This window comes from Geotrypetes seraphini, chromosome 17, assembly GCF_902459505.1.
Source record: "Geotrypetes seraphini chromosome 17, aGeoSer1.1, whole genome shotgun sequence".
Taxonomy (NCBI): domain Eukaryota; kingdom Metazoa; phylum Chordata; class Amphibia; order Gymnophiona; family Dermophiidae; genus Geotrypetes; species Geotrypetes seraphini.
The window spans coordinates 44,807,774-44,827,782 of NC_047100.1; the positions used below are offsets into that span (position 1 = coordinate 44,807,774).

Below are 20,009 nucleotides of genomic sequence, written 5' to 3' on the forward strand. Positions count from 1 at the left end.
GAAAAGTCTCAGTTATCACATCAGTCCCTTCTTGTGGGGTCTTCTTTAAAAAGAACCAATCCTGCCAAAGTTTATGCCACTGTCCCCCCTGGGAAAATAGGGCAGAACTATGGACAAGTTTGGCCGTCGCCTGTATCAAAATTCACTTATGGCAACCAGAGTTTTGAATTACAATTTTGTCTTCATTCCTTATCGCAAGCATATAACTACAGTGGTGCCTCACACAACGAACTTAATCCGTTCCAGGAGCAAGTTTGTTATGTGAAACGTTTGTTGTGTGAAACGCGTTTTCCCATAACAATACATGTTAAAAAAAATAATTCGTTCTGTAGCATAAAATATGCTAAGATGACATAAAAAAAGATAAATTTTTGGTTATTATTTTTATTTAGATACATCTAAAAACATAATTGTTTTTTAAAACAACACACATTTTTTAAATTTAAAGACAGACTAAGTAGAGTCTAATTTTACAGTGAGAGGGCAGAGTCTCAGCGGCAAAAACTGGGACTTAACTGTTCATTTTTTTTTTTTTCTACCGTGTTTCCCCGATGATAAGGCAGGGCCATCAAATAAGACAGCCCCCCCTTTTTAGAAAAAAAATGTAAAATAAGGCACCCCCCCGCAAATAAGCCACCCACCGATACCTGCGCTTACCCGAATCGGGTGGTACGGTGGGTGACTCCGTGTGGTCCCTGGCACCCCCGACACGATCGGGGCAAGAGGGAGCTCAAGCCCTCTTGCCCCCCCGACTCCCCGACACGATCGGGGCAAGAGGAAGCTCAAGCCCTCTTGCCCCCCCGACTCCCCGACACGATCGGGGCAAAAGGGAGCTCAAGCCCTCTTGCCCCCCCCGACTCCCCGACACGATCGGGGCAAAAGGGAGCCCAAGCCCTCTTGCCCCGCCGATTCCCCAACTCCCCGACAATATCGGGCCAGGAGGGAGCCCAAGTCCTCCTGGCCACGGCGACCCCCTAACCCCACCCTGCACTACATTACGGGCAGGAGGGATCCCAGGCCCTCCTGCCCTCGACGCAAACCCCCCCTCCCCCCAACGACCGCCCCCCCCAAGAACCTCCGACCGCCCCCCCAGCCGACCCGCGACCCCCCTGGCCGACCCCCACGACACCCCCAACCCCCTTCCCCGTACCTTTCTGTAGTTGGCCGGACAGACGGGAGCCAAACCCGCCTGTCCGGCAGGCAGCCATCGACGGAATGAGGCCGGATTGGCCCATCCGTCCCAAAGCTCCGCCTACTGGTGGGGCCTAAGGCGCCTGGGCCAATCAGAATAGGCCCGGGAGCCTTAGGTCCCTCCTGGGGGCAGGGCCTGAGGCACATGGTCGGGTTGGGCCCATGTGCCTCAGGCCCCGCCCCCAGGAGGGACCTAAGGCTCCCGGGCCTATTCTGATTGGCCCAGGCGCCTTAGGCCCCACCAGTAGGCGGAGCTTTGGGACGGATGGGCCAATCCGGCCTCATTCCGTCGTTGGCTGCCTGCCGGACAGGCGGGTTTGGCTCCCGTCTGTCCGGCCAACTACAGAAAGGTACGGGGAAGGGGGTTGGGGGTGTCGTGGGGGTCGGCCAGGGGGGTCGCGGGTCGGCTGGAGGGGCGGTCGGAGGTTCTTGGGGGGGGGGTCGTTGGGGGGAGGGGGGGTTTGCGTCGAGGGCAGGAGGGCCTGGGATCCCTCCTGCCCGTAATGTAGTGCAGGGTGGGGTTAGGGGGTCGCCATGGCCAGGAGGACTTGGGCTCCCTCCTGGCCCGATATTGTGTGGGGAGTTGGGGAATCGGCGGGGCAAGAGGGCTTGGGCTCCTTTTTGCCCCGATCGTGTCGGGGAGTCGGGGGGGGGCAAGAGGGAACCAGGCGGAGAGAGGGCAGTTAAGCGCAGTGCCTGCGCGGAAGGATGCAGCTCGGGCAACTTCGTTGTGTGAAACGAAGTTCGTTGTACGGATCAAGACATAAAGTTCGTTGTGCGCAGCGTTCGCTGTGCGAGGCGTCCGTTATGCGAGGCACCACTGTATATGCCTCATTTTGTTAAATATATTCCACAACATCTGCTTCCAGAGTTTCAACAGCTGTGTAACACTCTGGCTCAATTATGTATGTATCTTGTTCAATCTTCCTATGATGCATTTGAACTTTCCTCGAGGGTCACTGCTTTCTCGGTGGCTATGCACCGGCTTGCCTGGCTTGGCACTGTAGACATGGACCTGAAGCTTCAAAATCGTCTGGCCAACATCCCTTGTCAGGGCACTGAGTTATTTGATGACTCTATCGAGGTAGCTACCATACGTTTGTCTGAGCATGAGAAATTGTTTGCTTCATAAGAGCATAAGCAATGCCTCCACTGGGTCAGACCCAAGGTCCATCGTGCCCAGCAGTCCGCTCACGTGGCGGCCCAACAGGTCCAGGACCTGCGCAGTAGCCCCCTATCTATACCCCTCTATCCCTTTCTTCAGCAGGAAATTGTCCAATCCTTTCTTGAACTCCAGTACCGTTCTCTGTCCTATTACGTCCTCCGGAAGTGCATTCCAGGTGTCCACCACACGCTGGGTAAAGAAAAACTTCCTAGCATTTGTTTTGAATCTATCCCCTTCCAATTTTTCCAAATGCCCTCTTGTTCTTCTATGTTTTGAAAGTTTGAAGAATCTATCCCTCTCTACTTTCTCTATGCCCTTCATGATCTTGTAGGTCTCTATCATGTCTCCTCTGAGTCTCCGCTTTTCCAGGGAGAAGAGCCCCAGCCTCTCCAATCTTTCAGTGTATGAAAGGTTTTCCATGCCCTTAATCATTCGTGTCACTCTCCTCTGAACCCTCTCAAGTATTGCCATATCCTTCTTAAGGTACGGTGACCAATACTGAACACAGTACTCCAGGTGCGGGTGCACCATTGCCGATACAACGGCAGGATGACTTCTTTTGTTCTGGTCGTAATAACCTTCTTAATAATACCCAACATTCCGTTTGCCTTCTTCGCGGCTGCTGCACATTGTACCGTTGACTTCATTGTTGTATCCACCAGTACACCCAAATCCCTTTCAAGGTTACTTCCCTCTAATACTAATCCCCCCATTTGGTAGATGAACATCGGGTTCTTTCTCCCTATATGCATGACCTTGCATTTCCCTACATTGAAGTTCATCTGCCATTTATTCGCCCACTCCTCCAGTTTGTTTAGGTCCCTTTGTAGGTCCTCACACTCTTCCGTAGTTCTAACCCTTCTACAGAGTTTAGTATCATCCGCAAATTTTATAACTTCACATTTTGTCCCCGTTTCCAGGTCATTAATAAATACATTGAACAGCAGCGGTCCAAGTACAGACCCCTGCGGAACTCCGCTCGTGACCTTCCTCCAGCCCGAGTAGTGACCCTTCACTCCAACCCTCTGTCTTCTGCCTGCCAACCAGTGTTTGACCCATCTGTGTACGTTCCCTTCCACCCCGTGGTTCCACAGCTTCCTAAGTAGCTGCTCATGGGGTACCTTCCATCATCAGGCCAAAGCCCAAGCCTTCTGCTGCTAAGGGTCCCAGGACTCTTCCATCATATCAGAGGCGCTTTCCTCAGCAGTGGCTCCTTATTCAAGGGCTCCCCCTAAGAAACAACAGCAGCAAAAGACTCAGATTCCTGCTGCACCCAAGGCCTCTCAGTTTTTTTTGACCATCTAATACAGAGCATCACCTCAATCATTCTACTTCTGTCCTCTCCTCTACCCATTGTGGGTCGTCTCCATCTTTTTTTACCAACGATGGGAGCTTATTACTTTAGACCTCTGGGTTCTCTCAATCATCAAGGAAGGTTACTTTCTTCATTTTATACAAATTTCTCCCAATCTGCCTCCAAGAGAGTATCCTTCCAATCCATCGCAGACCGTCCTTCTTCTTCAGGAAGCTCAGTCTCTGCTTCATCTCCGTGACATTGAGAAGGTTTCTCTAGAACAGCAGAGCACGGGGTTTTACTCCCATTACTTCCTAGTTCCAAAGAAGACAGGCGATCTGCGACCTATTTTGGATCTCAGAGCACTCAACAAATTTCTTGTGAGAGAAAAATTTTTAATTCTGTCTCTGGCATCCCTATATCCCCTTCTAGATCAGAACGATCTCAAGGAGGCTTATACTCACATTCCCATTCATCCAGCCTCTCGCAAGTTCCTCAGATTTCAGGTGGGAAATCATCACTTTCAGTACAGAGTGCTACCCTTCTGCCTGGCATCATCTCCCAGAGTCTTCACCAAGTGCCTGGTGGTGGTAGCAGCAGCCCTGCGAAATCATGGTCTGCAGGTTTCTCTGTACCTGGGCAATTGGCTCATCAAAGATTCAACATCTCAGGGGGTTATTGTAGCGACCCAATGGACTACGTGGTTCCTCCAAAGTTTGGGCTTCAAAATCAACTTTTCAAAGTCCCAGCTACAGCCCTTTCAGACTTTACAGTTCATAGGAGCTGTATTGGACACAGTGCAACTCAGAGCCTTCCTTCCTCAACAATGTCAAGATTCTCTTATTCAGCTCTGCCACAGAGTATCTTCCCTATCTTCGATTTCAGCAAGACACATGATAGTTCTCCTAGGCCACATGGCTTCCACCGTTCATATGACTCCTTTTGTCAGACTTCACCTCAGAATTCCTCAGTGGACCCTGGCATCTCAGTGGGTGCAGGCTTTCGACCCACTCTCTCAACACATTACAGTGACTCCTTCATTGAAACAGTCTCTCCATTGGTGGATGTTGTCTTCCAATCTCTCCAGAGGTTTACTGTTTCAAACACCTTCTCATCAGAAAGGCCTCACCACAGAATCTTTGACCTATGCTTGGGGGGCTCATCTCAATGGTCTCTGTAGTCAAGGCCATTGGTCCAGCATAGATCGTCAGTGTCATATCAATCTGTTGAAACTTAGAGCGATCTTCAATGCTCTCAAAGCTTTTCAGCATCTTCTTCATGATCAAATAGTCCTCATTCGTACAGACAACCAGGTCTCCATGTACTACATCAACATCAGGGAGGCACAGGATCTCTCCCTCTTTGCCAGGAAGCTCAGAAGGTTTGGAATTGGGCAATCCTTCTCAACACCTTTCTGAAAGCGGTCTACATCATAGCGAAAAAAACTGTCTGGTGGACAAATTGAGTCGTCTGCTATAGCCTCACGAATGGACACTCAATTCCTTGCCTCTCCGTCACATTTTTTCTCAGTGGAGGACTCCGCAGATAAATCTCTTTGCGTCTCCCCACAAAAACAAACTGCCTCATTTCTGCTCCAGGATTTACTCTCCTCACCTCCTTGAGGCAGATGCTTTTCTTCTGGAATGGACAAATTAGTTTCTCTATGCATTCACTCCATTCCCTCTCATTCTCAAGACTCTGGTCAAACTCAAACGAGACCATGCCACCATGATTCTGATAGCTCCTCGGTGACCCAGACAACTGTGGTACTCCCTTCTACTTCAACTGAGCAGCAGGGTGCCACTACTTCTACCAGAGTTTCCCTCTCTGCTTACATAGAGTCAGGGGTCTCTACTTCATCCCAACCTGCAGTCTCTGCACCTGACAGCTTGGTACCTTTCAACATAACTGCCACTCTACAGTTTTCTCAATCTATTCAGGACATTTTAGAGGCTTCCAGAAAGCCTACCACTAGACAGTGTTGCAACCAGAAATGAACTAGCTCAGGGATCTCAAAGTCCCTCCTTGAGGGCCACAATCCAGTCGAGTTTTCAGGATTTCCCCAATGAATATGCATGAGATCTATTAGCATACAATGAAAGCAGTGCATGCACATAGATCTCATGCATATTCATTGCAGAAATACTGAAAACCCAAATGGATTGTGACCCTCAAGGAGGGACTTTGAGACCCCTGGACTAGTTTTTCTACTTGGTGCACGATTCATCACAAGGAGCCTCAGTCTACTTCCTTGTCTTCAATTTTGGATTACCTGTTGTATTTATCTCAATCAGGCCTCAAATCCATATCCATTCGAGTCCATCTCAGTGCAATTGTTGCTTTTCATCAGCCTATCGAAGGGAAACCCCTCTCTGCTCATCCTGTGATTTTCAGATTTATGAAAGGGCTTTTCAATGTCAAGCCATAGTAACATAGTAGATAACGGCAGATAAAGACCCAAATGGTCCATCCAGTCTGCCCAACCTGATTCAATTTAAATTTTTTAATTTTTTCTTCTTAGCTATTTCTGGGCAAGAATCCAAAGCTCTACCCGGTACTGTGCTTGGGTTCCTACTGCCGAAATCTCCATTAAAACCTACTCTAGCCCATCTACACCCTCCCAGCCATTGAAGCCCTCCCCAGCCCATCCTTCGCCAAATGGCCATTTACAGACACAGACCGTGCAAGTCTGCCCAGTACTGGCCTTAGTTCAATTTTTAATATTATTTTCTGATTCTAGATCCTCTGTGTTCATCCCACGCTTCTTTGAACTCAGTCACAGTTTTACTCTCCACCACCTTTCTCGGGAGCTCATTCCAGGCATCCACCACCCTCTCCGTAAAGTAGAATTTCCTAACATTGCCTTTGAATCTACCACCCCTCAACTTCAAATTATGTCCTCTGGTTTTATCATTTTCCTTTCTCTGAATCATATCTCCCCTCTCTCTCTCTCTCTCTCCTTTCCTCTAGGGTATACATATTCAGGGCTTCCAGTCTCTCCTCATACGTCTTCTGGCGCAAGCCTCCTATCATTTTTGTCGCCCTCCTCTGGACCTCTTCAAGTCTTCTTACATCCTTCGCCAGATACGGTCTCCAAAACTGAACACAATACTCCAAGTGGGGCCTTACCAATGACCTGTACAGGGGCATCAACACCTTCTTCCTTCTACTGGCTACGCCTCTCTTTATACAGCCCAGCATCCTTCTGGCAGCAGCCACTTCCTTGTCACACTGTTTTTTCGCCTTTAGATCTTTGGACACTATCACCCCAAGGTCCCTCTCCCCGTCCATGCATATCAGCTTCTCTCCTCCTAGCATATACGATTCCTTCCGATTATTAATCCCCAAATGCATTACTCTGCATTCCTTTGCATTGAATTGTAGTTAAACACTTTTTTATTATATAAGGATATAAGTAGGGTGGGATTGGGATATATGATATTTGTTTTAATTGGTTTATTACTAATGGATGGGATGGGTGGAGAGGGATTCTTTTTATGCTTTGAGGATTATAAGTAAGAATGTCAAGTGATTTGTAAAATTTTTTTTGTGATTGAATATTATACACTTCTTGTAAGATATGAAAACGAATAAAGATTAAAAAAAAAAAAAAAAAAAAGTATTGTAGTTGCCAGGCATTAGACGCATTAGACTATTCCTCTAACTTTTGCAGATCCTTTTTCATATTTTCCACTCCCTCTTTGGTGTCTACTCTGTTACAAATCTTGGTATCATCTGCAAAAAGGCACACTTTTCCTTCTAACCTTTCAGCAATGTCACTCACAAACATATTGAACAGGATTGGCCCCAGCACCGAACTCTGAGGGACTCCACTACTCACCTTTCCTTCCTCCGAGCGACTTCCATTAACCACCACCAGTCCGACAGCCAGTTTCTAACCCAGTTCACCACTTTGGGTCCTAACTTCAGCCCTTCAAGTTTGTTCAACAGTCTCCTACGAGGAACTGTATCAAAGGCTTTGCTGAAATCTAAGTAAATTATATCTAGCATATGTCCTCGATCCAGCTCTCTGGTCACCCAATCAAAAAATTCAATCAGGTTCATTTGGCACGATTTACTTTTTGTAAAGCCATGTTGCCTCGGATCTTGTAACCCATTAGATTCAAGGAAGTACACTATCCTTTTTTTCAGCAACACTTCCATTATTTTTCCAACAACTGAAGTGAGGCTCACCGGCCTGTAGTTTCCTGCTTCATCCCTGTGACCACATCTGTTCTCCTCCAGTCCCCAGGAATCACTCCCGTCTCCAGAGATTTGTTGAACAAGTCTTTAATAGGACTCGCCAGAACCTCTCTGAGCTCCCTTAGTATCCTGGGATGGATCCCGTCTGGTTCCATCGCTTTGTCCACCTTCAGTTTTTCAAGTTGCTCATAAACACTCTCCTCCGTGAACGGCACAGAATCTACTCCATTTTCTCGTGTAACTTTGCCAGACAATCTCGGTCCTTCTCCAGGATTTTCTTCTGTGAACACAGAACAGAAGTATTTGTTTAGCACATTTGCTTTTTCCTCATCACTCTCCACATATCGGTTCCCAGCATCTTTTAGTTTAGCAATTCCATTTTTCATCTTCCTCCTTTCACTAATATATCTGAAAAAATTTTTGTCTCCCTTTTTTACATTTTTAGCCATTTGATCTTCCGCTGTGCTTTCGCCAGACATATCCCTCTCTTGGCTTCTTTCAGTTTCACCCTGTAGTCCTTTCTGCACTCCTCTTCTTGGGTTTTTTTTATATTTCACGAATGCCAACTCTTTCACCTTTATTTTCTCTGCCACTAGTTTGGAAAACCATATCGACTTCCTTTTTCTCTTGTTTTTATTGATTTTCTTCACATAAAGGTCTGTAGCCATTTTTATCGTTCCTTTCACTGTCTTTCCACTTCTCTTATGTCCTCCCATCCTAACAGCTCTCAAACCGCGTCCAGTGGTTTGGGATCTCAATGTTATTCATACTCAATTGATGAACCAATGGCTTTGGCTCATCTCAAATATCTCACTTGGAAAGTGTTTTTTCTCATTGCTCTCATGTCTGCTCGCAGAGTCAGTGAGCTTTAAGCTTTAGTAGCGGACCCGCCTTTCACAGTATTCCATCATGTCAAGGTGGTCCTCCATACTCATCCTAAATTCTTACCTAAAGTGGTTTCAGAATTTCATCTTAATCAACCCATTGTACTTCCAGTGTTTTTTCCAAAGCCTCAATCTCATCCTGGATAAACAGCTCTGCACACTCTGGACTGTAAGCGTGCTTTGGCTTTCTACTTGCAAAGGACTAAGCCACACAGATCTACTCCTCAACTTTTTGTCTCCTTCGATCCAAACAAGTTGGGACCTTCAATTTCTAAGTGCACATCTCCAACTGGTTAGTGGCTTGCATTTCTTTCTGCTATGCTCAGGCTGGACTGCAGCTACAGAGTCGAGTCACAGCCCACAAAGTCAGAGCCATGGCAGCATCAGTGGCTTTCCTCAGACCTACTCCTATTGAGGAAATCTGCAAAGCTGCCACTTGGTCCTCGGTTCATACTTTCACCTCTCATTGTCTGGATTCTTTTTCCAGACAGGATGGCAATTTTGGCCAGGCAGTTTTACAAAATGTATTCTCCTAAATTGCCAGCATTCCCACCATCCCTTTCTGGTTAGCTTGGAGGTTACCCATATGTGAGAATATGCTGCCTGCTAGTCCTGGGAAAAAGCACTGTTACCATAACAGGTGTTATCCAGGGACAGCAGGCAGATATTCTCATGACCCATCCACCTCCCCTGGTTGGTTTCTTAGCTAGCTATATGAACTGAGGAGACGCGCCCTTCCTTTGGTGGAAATGCACTCGCACATGCTTTGGAGGCTGTCAGCATCAGGGATCTGTGGATGACGTCTTCCACATGTAAGAATATCTGCCTGCTATCCCAGGATAACACCTGTTACGGTAAGTAACTGTGCTTTTTCTGCCAATCTTCTCTTTGTTCCTATCCCCTGAAATTATTAGGAATAGCAGTAGTGTTTTACTGTCTCTTTAAAATAGAAGCTTTAGTTCACTGAAAATTGATTTGATTTGATTTTGATTTTATTTCTTATATACCGCTATACCGTGAGGTTCAAAGCGGTTTACAATGAAGATAGATTAAAGATACATTATATTCTAAAAAGTGACCAAAAGATTTCCTTAAAGAATGTTAGGAGCCTCTTAACACTCCTAATTAGTTATATTTATAAGTTATAAAAACAGTGTCAACCAGGATGATTTCTAATTTACATGTGTGTGTGTATATCATCATGTGATCAGGTCAAGCGATAACATCTGTCACATATCCACTCCCAGGCACCTCTGTTCTTCATTTCTCTGTTAAAACACACAGTCATACACAATAGGGCTAAATACACATATATTCATTCCTTTCTAAAATCTATGACCAAGGGCTATCCCATCCCTCTGGTCATTCCCCGAGTCCTCCATGGACTCCGTCTCCTCTATATCTTCTCAAGTCCTTCCTCCAATCCTCCATTAGCCTTCATCTTTGGCAGCTTCCAGTGCCATTTACCAGTCATCCCAGCTGGTCGCTCTGCCGGATGCTGCTTAGATCTTGGCCAATGCTCCAAGGGTCTCAGGTCTCCTGAGGAGTCTTTCAACAGCTCATGGTGCCATCACAGGTCTCTCTGCCAGTCGCCACCGCCAATCAGCCACCTGACCCACTCAGTGTTGTACTTTGACAGCTCTTCCAGCTGCCTGTGGAGCCACCGTCAATCCCTCATTCCCTGGCCTCTTGAGTCCCCATCATCTGGATCTTTCTTCCCCGGTCCCACTGCCAGTCATCAAGCCTGAGCCACTTCCTCGACTCCAGGCTCTCCCTGGCCCTCTGGCTACTTCTAGTTCTTTCCTGCCAGCATATGGATCCCCGTGGATCTACCACCAGGCTTCATAACAGGGCCAGATCTCTCTCTGTCAGTGTATAGGTCCCCATGCACATTCCCACCACTGGGCTTCTGTTCTCTGCAGCACCAGTCCCCACTGTTAGGACTGGTCAGCCTGGCCACTCTACTTCACCAGGCCCTCTGTCAGTGCCAGTCAGCATGGCCTTTGGGATTTAGCGGGAGTTAGGCCAGAGGCCAGCATTCCTCCTTCCTTCTGAGCTCTCTGTGCTGGGTGAGTGGACAGGTCCCAGCAACACTTGCAGCTCTTACTCGAATCAGCTCTCTTATCAGACTCAATGAGCTCCACTGCTCGGGCTCCTTCCATAGGCCAGTGAAAGGTACTCCATCCTCTCACAGTGTAATATTAATTTGCATATAGCACATCAGAAACTTTGTACCCATGTCACTGCTCTGTGTGTTTGTGAACTAGCTAAACCTACACCCAGAAGTGAAGCTCCCAAATGCAAGCAAAAATAACAGACAAAAGTAAGAAGTCTGGAACAGTTTCTTCTGGATTTTAGAGAACAGTTTTGGCAACTAAAAGTTCATACGTCTTGTCCAGGGTCATAGTCTAGCATAATATGAGTCTGATAATGATAAGTTGTTCTAATCATATTTCTGTGTTAGTGTTTAGGGAGGACAATATTCAAAAGGATTTATGTGGGTAAAACAAATTATTATTGATTATTGCAAACCTGTATATGAATTAGACTGAATCATTCTCCCAAGAAGTGATCTGTATGTTCCAGGTTGAAGTAAGTCCTTTAGAAAATGCCATTCAAGTTGTGGAGAACAAGAACCAGGAGCTGCGAACTCTGATCAGCCAGTACCAACATAAGCAACTTCATGGCAACATTAACCTGCTCAGCATGTGCCTGAATGGTGTAATTGATGCAGCTGTGAATGGGGGCATTGCACGCTATCAGGAGGTAAGCAGCGACAGATTGTTGACAAGGACATTAATTAAAAGAAAGAATTATATAGTTCTCTGAGGACAAACAGGCAGTATATTCTCACTTATGGGCAACATCCACAGAGCCCAGCACAGATGTGTACCAAAGTGTATTGTCACTTTAAAACTTTAGCTCTGTCCATACCGTGCCTGCTTGTATGACTTCCCACCTAACGTCTCAAAGGACCTTCAGTTCTTCGTTTTCTGAAGAGCAAAGAAGTTGTGCTTTTCAACATTCCTGTATGTGGTAAATATTTTCACTTTTGGTGCATTCCCGTACCTTTTTTTTGTTGTTGCTTCTTTACATTTAATATATTTTTCTCTTCAATTTTCGTGTTTTCCTTTTACAAGCCTTTGGGCAGCTTCCCACCCTCCTACTTGGCCAGGAACTTCGAATCATTTTCTACTCGACTGCCCCTACAGTTGAGCCCTTTGATTTAGTGTCAGCAGCCTTGTCATCGATGTCCCCAAGGCCCAGTGGATGCAAGTAGTGTACGCAAAGTAACAGGAACATTTCAGGTTCAGATCCTCACATCTGCTCTACTCACAATTGCTGTGTGTGTGTGTGGGGGGGGGGTGTCACGTGATGCACTCAGCCTGAGAGGACATGCTCTGCTCTCTCTCCTGCCCCTGTAGCTGTGCATCAGCAATTTGCTTGCTTCTATTTTCTTCCCAACTTATAAAATAAGGGAAATGCAGAGTTTTTGTCCGGTACCTGCCACGAGCAGTATGCCCACTCATACCACGAAGCTCAGGAAGAATTCAGGAAGCAACTCCAGCAACTTCAATGGCCACAATGTGTAGCCCCGCAATAAAGCTGCAAGCAGAGGCGATCACCGATTTTAAAAACCATTTGGCGGAACTTTTGGACGACTGCCTCATCCAGCTCCTGACTTCGGTGGATGGGATCAAGAATAACCTGGAGCAGCAGGCCACCAGAATCTAACAGGTGGAAGAGCAGGTGTCCACCCATGAGGATCAGGCAGTGGAGCTGACGGCGACTGTCCGAGCATTGGAAGACCTGTGTAGAAGGCTGGAATACCAGGCAGATGACATCGAGAACCGGAGTTGCTGCAATAATAATTCACCTGATCGGGCTCCTGGAGTCACTGGGAGTGAAGGGCTTGTGGGAGCTGGTTACCTTGTGGCTACCTAAAGAGCTGGACATGGTGCCAGCGGGCCTTCCTCTGTTGGTGGAACGAGTGCACAGGGTGGATCTGCACCGAGACCGGTGATCATGCGAGTGCTAAATTATGCTGAAAAGTATAAGATGTCAACCCTATACAAAGCTAAGGGAGCGCTTGAGCATGAGTCTCAGAGCAGCAGGGGGGCATGGCGCCCTACTGCACTCAGCTTTAACAGCGCAAGATCCCCTTTTCACTGCAGTTCCCAGCCAAGGTCAGGGTGTTTCATGACAATCAGGGGATGTTCTTTACCAGACCGGAGGAGCTCCGAGTATTCCTGGTGGAGGGTTTGCTTGGCTGATCGAATGGAGCTGATCCATCAGGCCTGGGAGTGTTTGCTTGGCACGTGTCTGGCTGGTGGCTGATTCTAGTCTCTATGGATAGCCTGACATTTCCACTTTATTGGTCCAGCTGGCAGCTTTCTTGCTCTGGGTGGCCGGGTACGCTGCCAACTTGGAGAACTGTTTGTGGAATTGCAGGGGGGCCTCTGGAATGGGGGCTGTGAATTTCTGTTCTAATTTGGGATTTTTCTTTTCTGTTTTCTATACCTTTAGTTGTATGGGAGGTTCTGCGACTGCCATTTTTATTTTTTGGGTAACTTGTGTTCCCTGAACATACTGATGGACATGTGACTGTGGGACTCTTTTCTTTATCTTTTTGTTGGTTTTTTTTTTTACCTTTACCTTTCTGGCAGCAGAGTTCCCTAATCCCCCCTATTGGGACCTCTAGTCGGCACTGTGTATTGGGGTGGGAGTGTTGGGGGATTATGGGTACATGAGGCTTCATGTACAGGAATGGATCTTATTGTGGGGGGATGGTGACTTGTGGAAAGCCATATTGCAATTGAGTGGGGGGGGCTGACTGTTCTTACGGCAGGTGTCATCAGACGAGAGCCAGGACCCACCGGAGGATGGACCTAGTGGAGAGGCCAGTGGAGAGGCCAGGAGGGCAGAGGAGGCCAAGGACCCCGAGGGAGGAGCGCCCAGATTCACCATGGACACGGACCTGAGGCAGAGGAGGCTCTTAAGGAAGGGAAAGACTGCAATTGTTGTGGGAGACTCGATCCTGAGGGAGGTGGACAGTCACGTAGCCGGAGGTCGAGAGGACCGGCTGGTGACATGTCTCCCTGGGGCCAGGACAAAGGACATTGCCGACAGAATCGAGAGGATCTTGGACGGAGCCGAAATGGAGGAGACAGCAGTAATTGTCCACGTCGGAACAAATGATGTGAGCCGGAGGAATTTCAGCATGCCTGCGCTAACAGACCAGTTCAGGGTCCTGGGAAGGAAGCTGAAACGGAGGTCACAGAGGATAGCATTCTCGGAGATCCTGCCGGTCCCGAGGGCAGATTCAAGGAGGCAGGCCGAGCTCCAGGAGGTGAATGCATGGCTGAGGAGGTGGTGCAAGGAGGAGGGCTTCCACTTTGTGAGGAACTGGTCGTCCTTCTGGGGAAAGAGCAAGCTCTACAGGCGGGATGGCCTGCACCTGAGCACGGCGGGAACAAGAATACTAGCAGCCAACGTAAAGAAGGAGATCGAGAGGGCTTTAAACTACAGAGAGGGGGAAAGCCGACAGCTGACCTGATGACGCTTCGGACAGCAGTATCAAGAAAAGATGCTGAATGGGCTGACTGCAGGGAGGAGGACGGGGGTCCGATGGAACTCGCGATCAGACAGCGAGGGAAACACCAGGTAACAGCAACTTGCTGGGAGAAGTCTAAGGGGAAGGGGAAGGGGAAAACAGGGGATTCAGGAGGACAAGATGGCACCAGGGTGCAAACAGAAGGCAATAAGGTGGAGCCACAGGGCAAAGGGGAGACACAAGGCAAGGGGGAACAAACCAAGGCCCAGGGGACGATAGCACAGGAGGGGGCTGGTACTCCCCGGGGAAAAGCGGGGAGGTGGGGTGGAGGGGACATGGGGAGGAAGAGAGTTGCGAGGGTAAAGGCGGAGGGCACAGCAGAGGCACCGGGAGCGGGAAAACGGCCCGAGACCCAAGGGAAGGTGGCCCAGGTAAAGGCAGAGGTGGAGGACAAACACCGGGACCTACAGTGCTTATACGCAAATGCAAGAAGCCTCATGGCTAAGATGGGTGAACTGGAAGTCATGGCCAAGGGGGAGGACCTGGTGATAATAGGAATTACAGAAACCTGGTGGACAGAGGAAAATCAATGGGATGTGGCGCTGCCAGGGTACAAGCTCTACAGGAGGGACAGGACCCACAAGAAGGGGGGAGGCATAGCGCTGTATATAAAGGACTATATCTACTCGATTGGGATCGATACGGCAACAAAGGCAGAGGAGCTAGAATCGCTATGGGTCAAATTGCCGGGAAAGAAGAGTGCAGCCATAAAGCTGGGGCTGTATTATCGCCCGCCTGGTGCGTCAGAAACAATAGGACAAGACTTGGAAGCAGAACTGAGACAGGAATGCAGGACTGGAAGTGTAACAGTGATGGGGGACTTCAACTACCCGGGGATAGACTGGAGTACGGGACACTCAAACTCCACGAGGGAAGCAGGATTCGTAGAAGCTGTGAGGGACTGCTTCATGGAGCAACTAGTCAAGGAACCGACGCGAGGGGATGCTACTCTTGACCTCATCCTTAACGGATTAGGGGGGCCTGCAAGAGGGGTAGAAGTGGGAGGAACACTAGGCAACAGTGATCACAACGTGATCAGATTCACATTAGAAAGGGGGTCACCCATAGTGGGGAGGACCGCAACGACTGCGCTCAACTTCAGGAAAAGGAACTATGTTGCTATGAGGAAAATGGTGGGGAGGAAGCTCAGGAACGGCTTTAGGTTGGAGACTGTAGGGAGCGCCTGGACCCTTCTCAGGGACACACTGCAGGAAGCGCAAAAACTGTACATCCCCAGTTTCAGGAAAGGCCGCAAGAACAAGCGGTCAAAAGACCCGGTTTGGATGACACCTGAAGTAAAGAGGGTAATCAGTGACAAGAAAGTGTCCTTCCGGAAATGGAAAAGGGATCCAACGGAGGAAAATCACCAGGAGCACAGGAAATGCCAAAAGGAATGCCACCGAGAGATTAGAAAAGCAAAAGGGAAATACGAGGAGGGGCTGGCCAGGGAGGCAAAAAACTTCAAGGCATTCTTCAGTTACGTAAAGGGGAAGCAACCAGTGAGAGAGGAGGTGGGGCCATTGAACGATGGGGATAGGAAGGGAGTGATTAAGGAGAATAAAGAGGTAGCTGAGAGGTTGAACACGTTCTTCTCGTCGGTCTTCACGAGCGAGGACACGTCCAATATACCGGACTCAGAGGAGCTCATGAGTGGGGAGCAGGCCAAAAGATTGGGGCATATAGAGGTAAGTCGGGAGGATGTCCTCAAGCAGATTGACAGACTGAAAAGCGGCAAATCACCGGGACCGGACGGGATCCACCCAAGGGTTCTAAAGGAACTAAGTCAGGAAATAGCGGGCGCAATCCAGCATGTTTGCAACCTATCCTTGAAAACTGGAGAGGTACCAGAGGACTGGAAACTGGCGAATGTCACACCTATCTTTAAGAAGGGACCGAGAGGTGACCCCGGGAACTACAGGCCGGTGAGCCTGACTTCAGTTATAGGGAAGATGGTGGAAGCAATGATCAAGGACAACATTTGCGAGCACATCGAGAAAAATGGCCTACTGCGGACAAGCCAGCACGGATTCTGTAAGGGAAGGTCGTGCCTGACAAACCTTCTGTACTTCTTTGAGGGAATAAGCAGTCAGGTGGACAAAGGGGAACCCATAGACATCATTTACCTCGATTTTCAAAAGGCCTTTGACAAGGTGCCACATGAAAGGCTGCTTAGGAAGCTGTGGAACCACGGGGTGGGCGGGGATGTACACAGATGGATCAAGTACTGGCTGTCAGGTAGACTACAGAGGGTCGGAGTAAAGGGCCAATATTCTGACTGGCGGGGAGTCACGAGCGGTGTGCCGCAGGGATCGGTGCTGGGGCCGCTACTCTTCAACATATTTATCAATGACCTGGAAACGGAGGCAAAGTGTGAGGTTATAAAATTTGCAGACGATACCAAGCTCTGCGCCAGAGTTAGGACCAGGGAGGAGTGTGAGGGACTGCAAAGGGACCTCGATAAGCTGGAGGACTGGGCAAACAAATGGCAAATGCGCTTTAACGTAGATAAATGCAAGGTCATGCACATAGGGAAAAAGAACCCGTTGTTCGAGTATAAAATGGGGGGGAGATTGCTGGAAGACACCGGACTTGAGAGAGACTTGGGTGTGCTAGTGGATCCATCCATGAAACCATCCGCACAGTGTGCAGCAGCCTCGAAGAAAGCCAACAGGATGCTGGGCATCATCAAGAGGGGCATATCAACCAGGACGCGGGAAGTCATCATGCCGCTGTATCGAGCGATGGTGCGCCCACATCTGGAATACTGCGTTCAATATTGGTCGCCGCACCTCAAGAAGGACATGGCAGTTCTTGAGAGAGTCCAAAGGAGGGCAAAGAAACTGGTAAGAGGGCTGGAAAACTGCCCATATGCTGAGAGGCTGGTTAAACTGGGGCTCTTCTCTCTCGAAAAGAGGAGGCTCAGGGGGGTATGATAGAGACCTTCAAAATACTTAGGGGCATAGAGAGGGTGGACAGGGACAGGTTCTTCAGACTAAAAGGGACGACAGGTACGAGGGGGCACTCAGAGAAACTGAAGGGAGATAGGTTCAAATCAAATGCAAGGAAGTTTTTCTTCACCCAAAGGGTCGTGGACAAATGGAATGCGCTCCCGGAGGAAGTGATCCGGCAGAGTACAGTACAGGGATTCAAACAGGGATTGGACAGATTCCTGAGGGAAAAGGGGATCGTGGGGTACTGAGGGAGGTGCTGGGGTGTTGCATAAGTATAGACAGCTCACCAGGTCATGCAGGTGCAAGGCCGGAGGGTTAGGACATTGATGGGAAGATAGGACTTCGATGAGAAACCTAGGGGGCAAGGGGGCCCCTTCTGGTGATTAAGGCAGGTCATGACCTGTTGGGCCGCCGCGGGGGCGGACTGCTGGGCGGGATGGACCTCTGGTCTGACCCGGCAGAGGCACTGCTTATGATCTTATGTTCAGGGATCTTCTTGGGCAGGTTGTGAGTGTTCTTGGGGTTTTCTCTTGGGATGTTTCTTTGTAAGAGCCTGCCTCCTGCTGAGTTGTTGGGGGGGGGGTTTCTATAGCAATTACTATTGGAGGAGTGGGACAATTGTTCTAATTCTGGGAGGGGAGCGGGGAGGTTTGAGTGTACGTGATACAGAGTAGTGATGGGTCAGTTGAGGGCCAATGGGGGAGAAGGGGGGCAAAGGGGGCAGGGAAGTATGAATGAGGTGTGGATGTGTGTGATTGGTGGCTTGAGTGTATTGGGGTTTCTGGTATGGGGGGCTAGAGGGGAGCCTGCGCTTAAGTATAAGGCTTGGTTTAAGCTGTCTGGGGATGGACCTAGCTGGGGGGGGGGGGGTCTATCCGCCTGTTGACACTTTATTATTCTTGCCTCGGGCGATCTGGTGGCTTTTCTTGCTTAGTTGTTATGGTTAATCTGAAGCTAGCTACCTTTAATGTATATGGTATTCATTCACCAGTAAAACATAAGAAAATTTTAATGTGGTTTAAACAACATCATATTGATATAGCATACCTTCAAGAGACTCACCTCTCCGCACTTGAACATGAGAAATTGCATAGAGACTGGATGGGGGAGGTTAGCTACTCCGCCTACAATAGTAGACAAAGGTGGGTAGCCATATTAGTACACTAGCAGTTGCCCCTGACCATTCACAAGGTTATTCAGGATAAAGATGGTCGCTATGTCCTCTTACTTGGGGAATTGTAGGGGTCCAATCTACTATTCTGAATTCTTTATGCACCCAACATATATAGTCATAAGTTTTGTTCAGGACTTATGGGTATAATTACTCAGTATCCCACTTATCAGCTGGTCCTGGAAGGAGATTTTAACATCACAGCCGACCCTAGTCTGGATTGCATGCCAGTTAAACCAGTGCCCCGCAACCATGATCTGTCAAAATTTGAGAGTAGTGGATGCTTGACGAGTCCCTCATCAGTTTGATAAAGAATTCACTTTTACTCTAACCCACATAAATTGTACACCAGGCTGGATTATATTCTGGTTTCCCAGTCCCTTTTTCGTGAGTGGAATTGGTAACCATAGAGGATACTTCCCTTTCTGATCATTCTGTGGCGGTATTAATGATGGGGGTTATGACTCCAGCCGGGGAGCGTTTGTGCAGGTTCCCACCAGCTTTGTATTATGATAAGGACTAACATACTTTCCTACGAGCCCAATGGGTGGACTATGTATCGCACAATGCTACCTTGGACGTGGACCCTGAGTTTTATTGGAAAGCTCTTCCAAGGCGGTCTTGCGGGGGCATATTCTACAATACGTGGCCACCAAGTGCAAGAAACGCCCTGTTTCTACCAGGAGGATCGACGAGCGATTTGTGTATTTTGGGCAGATTGTATATAGTTGGTATCACAGGATGGTCATTAATTAAGAACTGTTTTTCTTTAAGAGTAATATAACCAGCATTATGTGCAGTTTCTACTAGTTCCTTGATGTCTTCCATTAGATTAGACGTAGGATTGCTATCTAACGGCATATAAAATGTCACATCATTGATCTGTTTATAAATTTCTTGGACATACTTTTCTCTGTCCATGATAACTATGCCACCCCCCTTTATCTGCTGGTTTAATGACAATCTCGGTGTTTTTCTTTAATTCATCAATTGCTTGAATCTCTAAAGCATTCATATTCTGTTTATACTTTACGTATTTATGTTTTTTCTCCATTGATTCAATATCTTTAAGAACACATTTATGAAACGTGTTAATTATGGGGTCTAGGGTTCCTGGTGGAATCCATTTTGATTTCTTTTTGAGGATAGAGACATCCTGGAATGAGGTGTTAGACAACTCTTTATTAAAAAAGTGGTGTATTTGCAACTTGCGCTTAAATTTATAGAGATCTATCCTAGTTTGGAATGAATCATAACGGGTTGTGGGGACAAAAGAAAGGCCTTTTTGTAATACATTTATATGTGTTGCTGATAGTGAACTAGAGGAGAGATTAATGATTGGAATATCATCTACCAATTGGAATAGTGTTGTCCCCTACCCCTGTAGGGACCTCTGTAGCCACCCCTGTATGTTGTCCTTTGGTAGTCTGTGTACGATTGATGTCCTCTGTATCGTCCCCTGTTGCTGTACATGTCTCTCTGAATTATATGTGCTTGTTTGCCTGGATTTGTAGAATTCCAGAGTATCTCTAAAAA

The 20,009-nt window shown here is 47.9% G+C and overlaps 1 protein-coding gene across 3 annotated transcripts in view; it reads left to right on the forward strand.

Annotated features, from left to right (window-relative positions):
* DOCK3 (dedicator of cytokinesis 3) overlaps positions 1-20,009 on the forward strand; it is a 694,894-nt gene that overhangs the window by 576,924 nt on the left and 97,961 nt on the right. For all 3 annotated transcript variants that reach the window (XM_033926008.1, XM_033926006.1, XM_033926007.1), the window contains exon 43: positions 11,324-11,503. In XM_033926008.1, the coding sequence (XP_033781899.1) occupies positions 11,324-11,503 (180 nt within the window). The remainder of the gene's footprint in view (positions 1-11,323; positions 11,504-20,009) is intronic.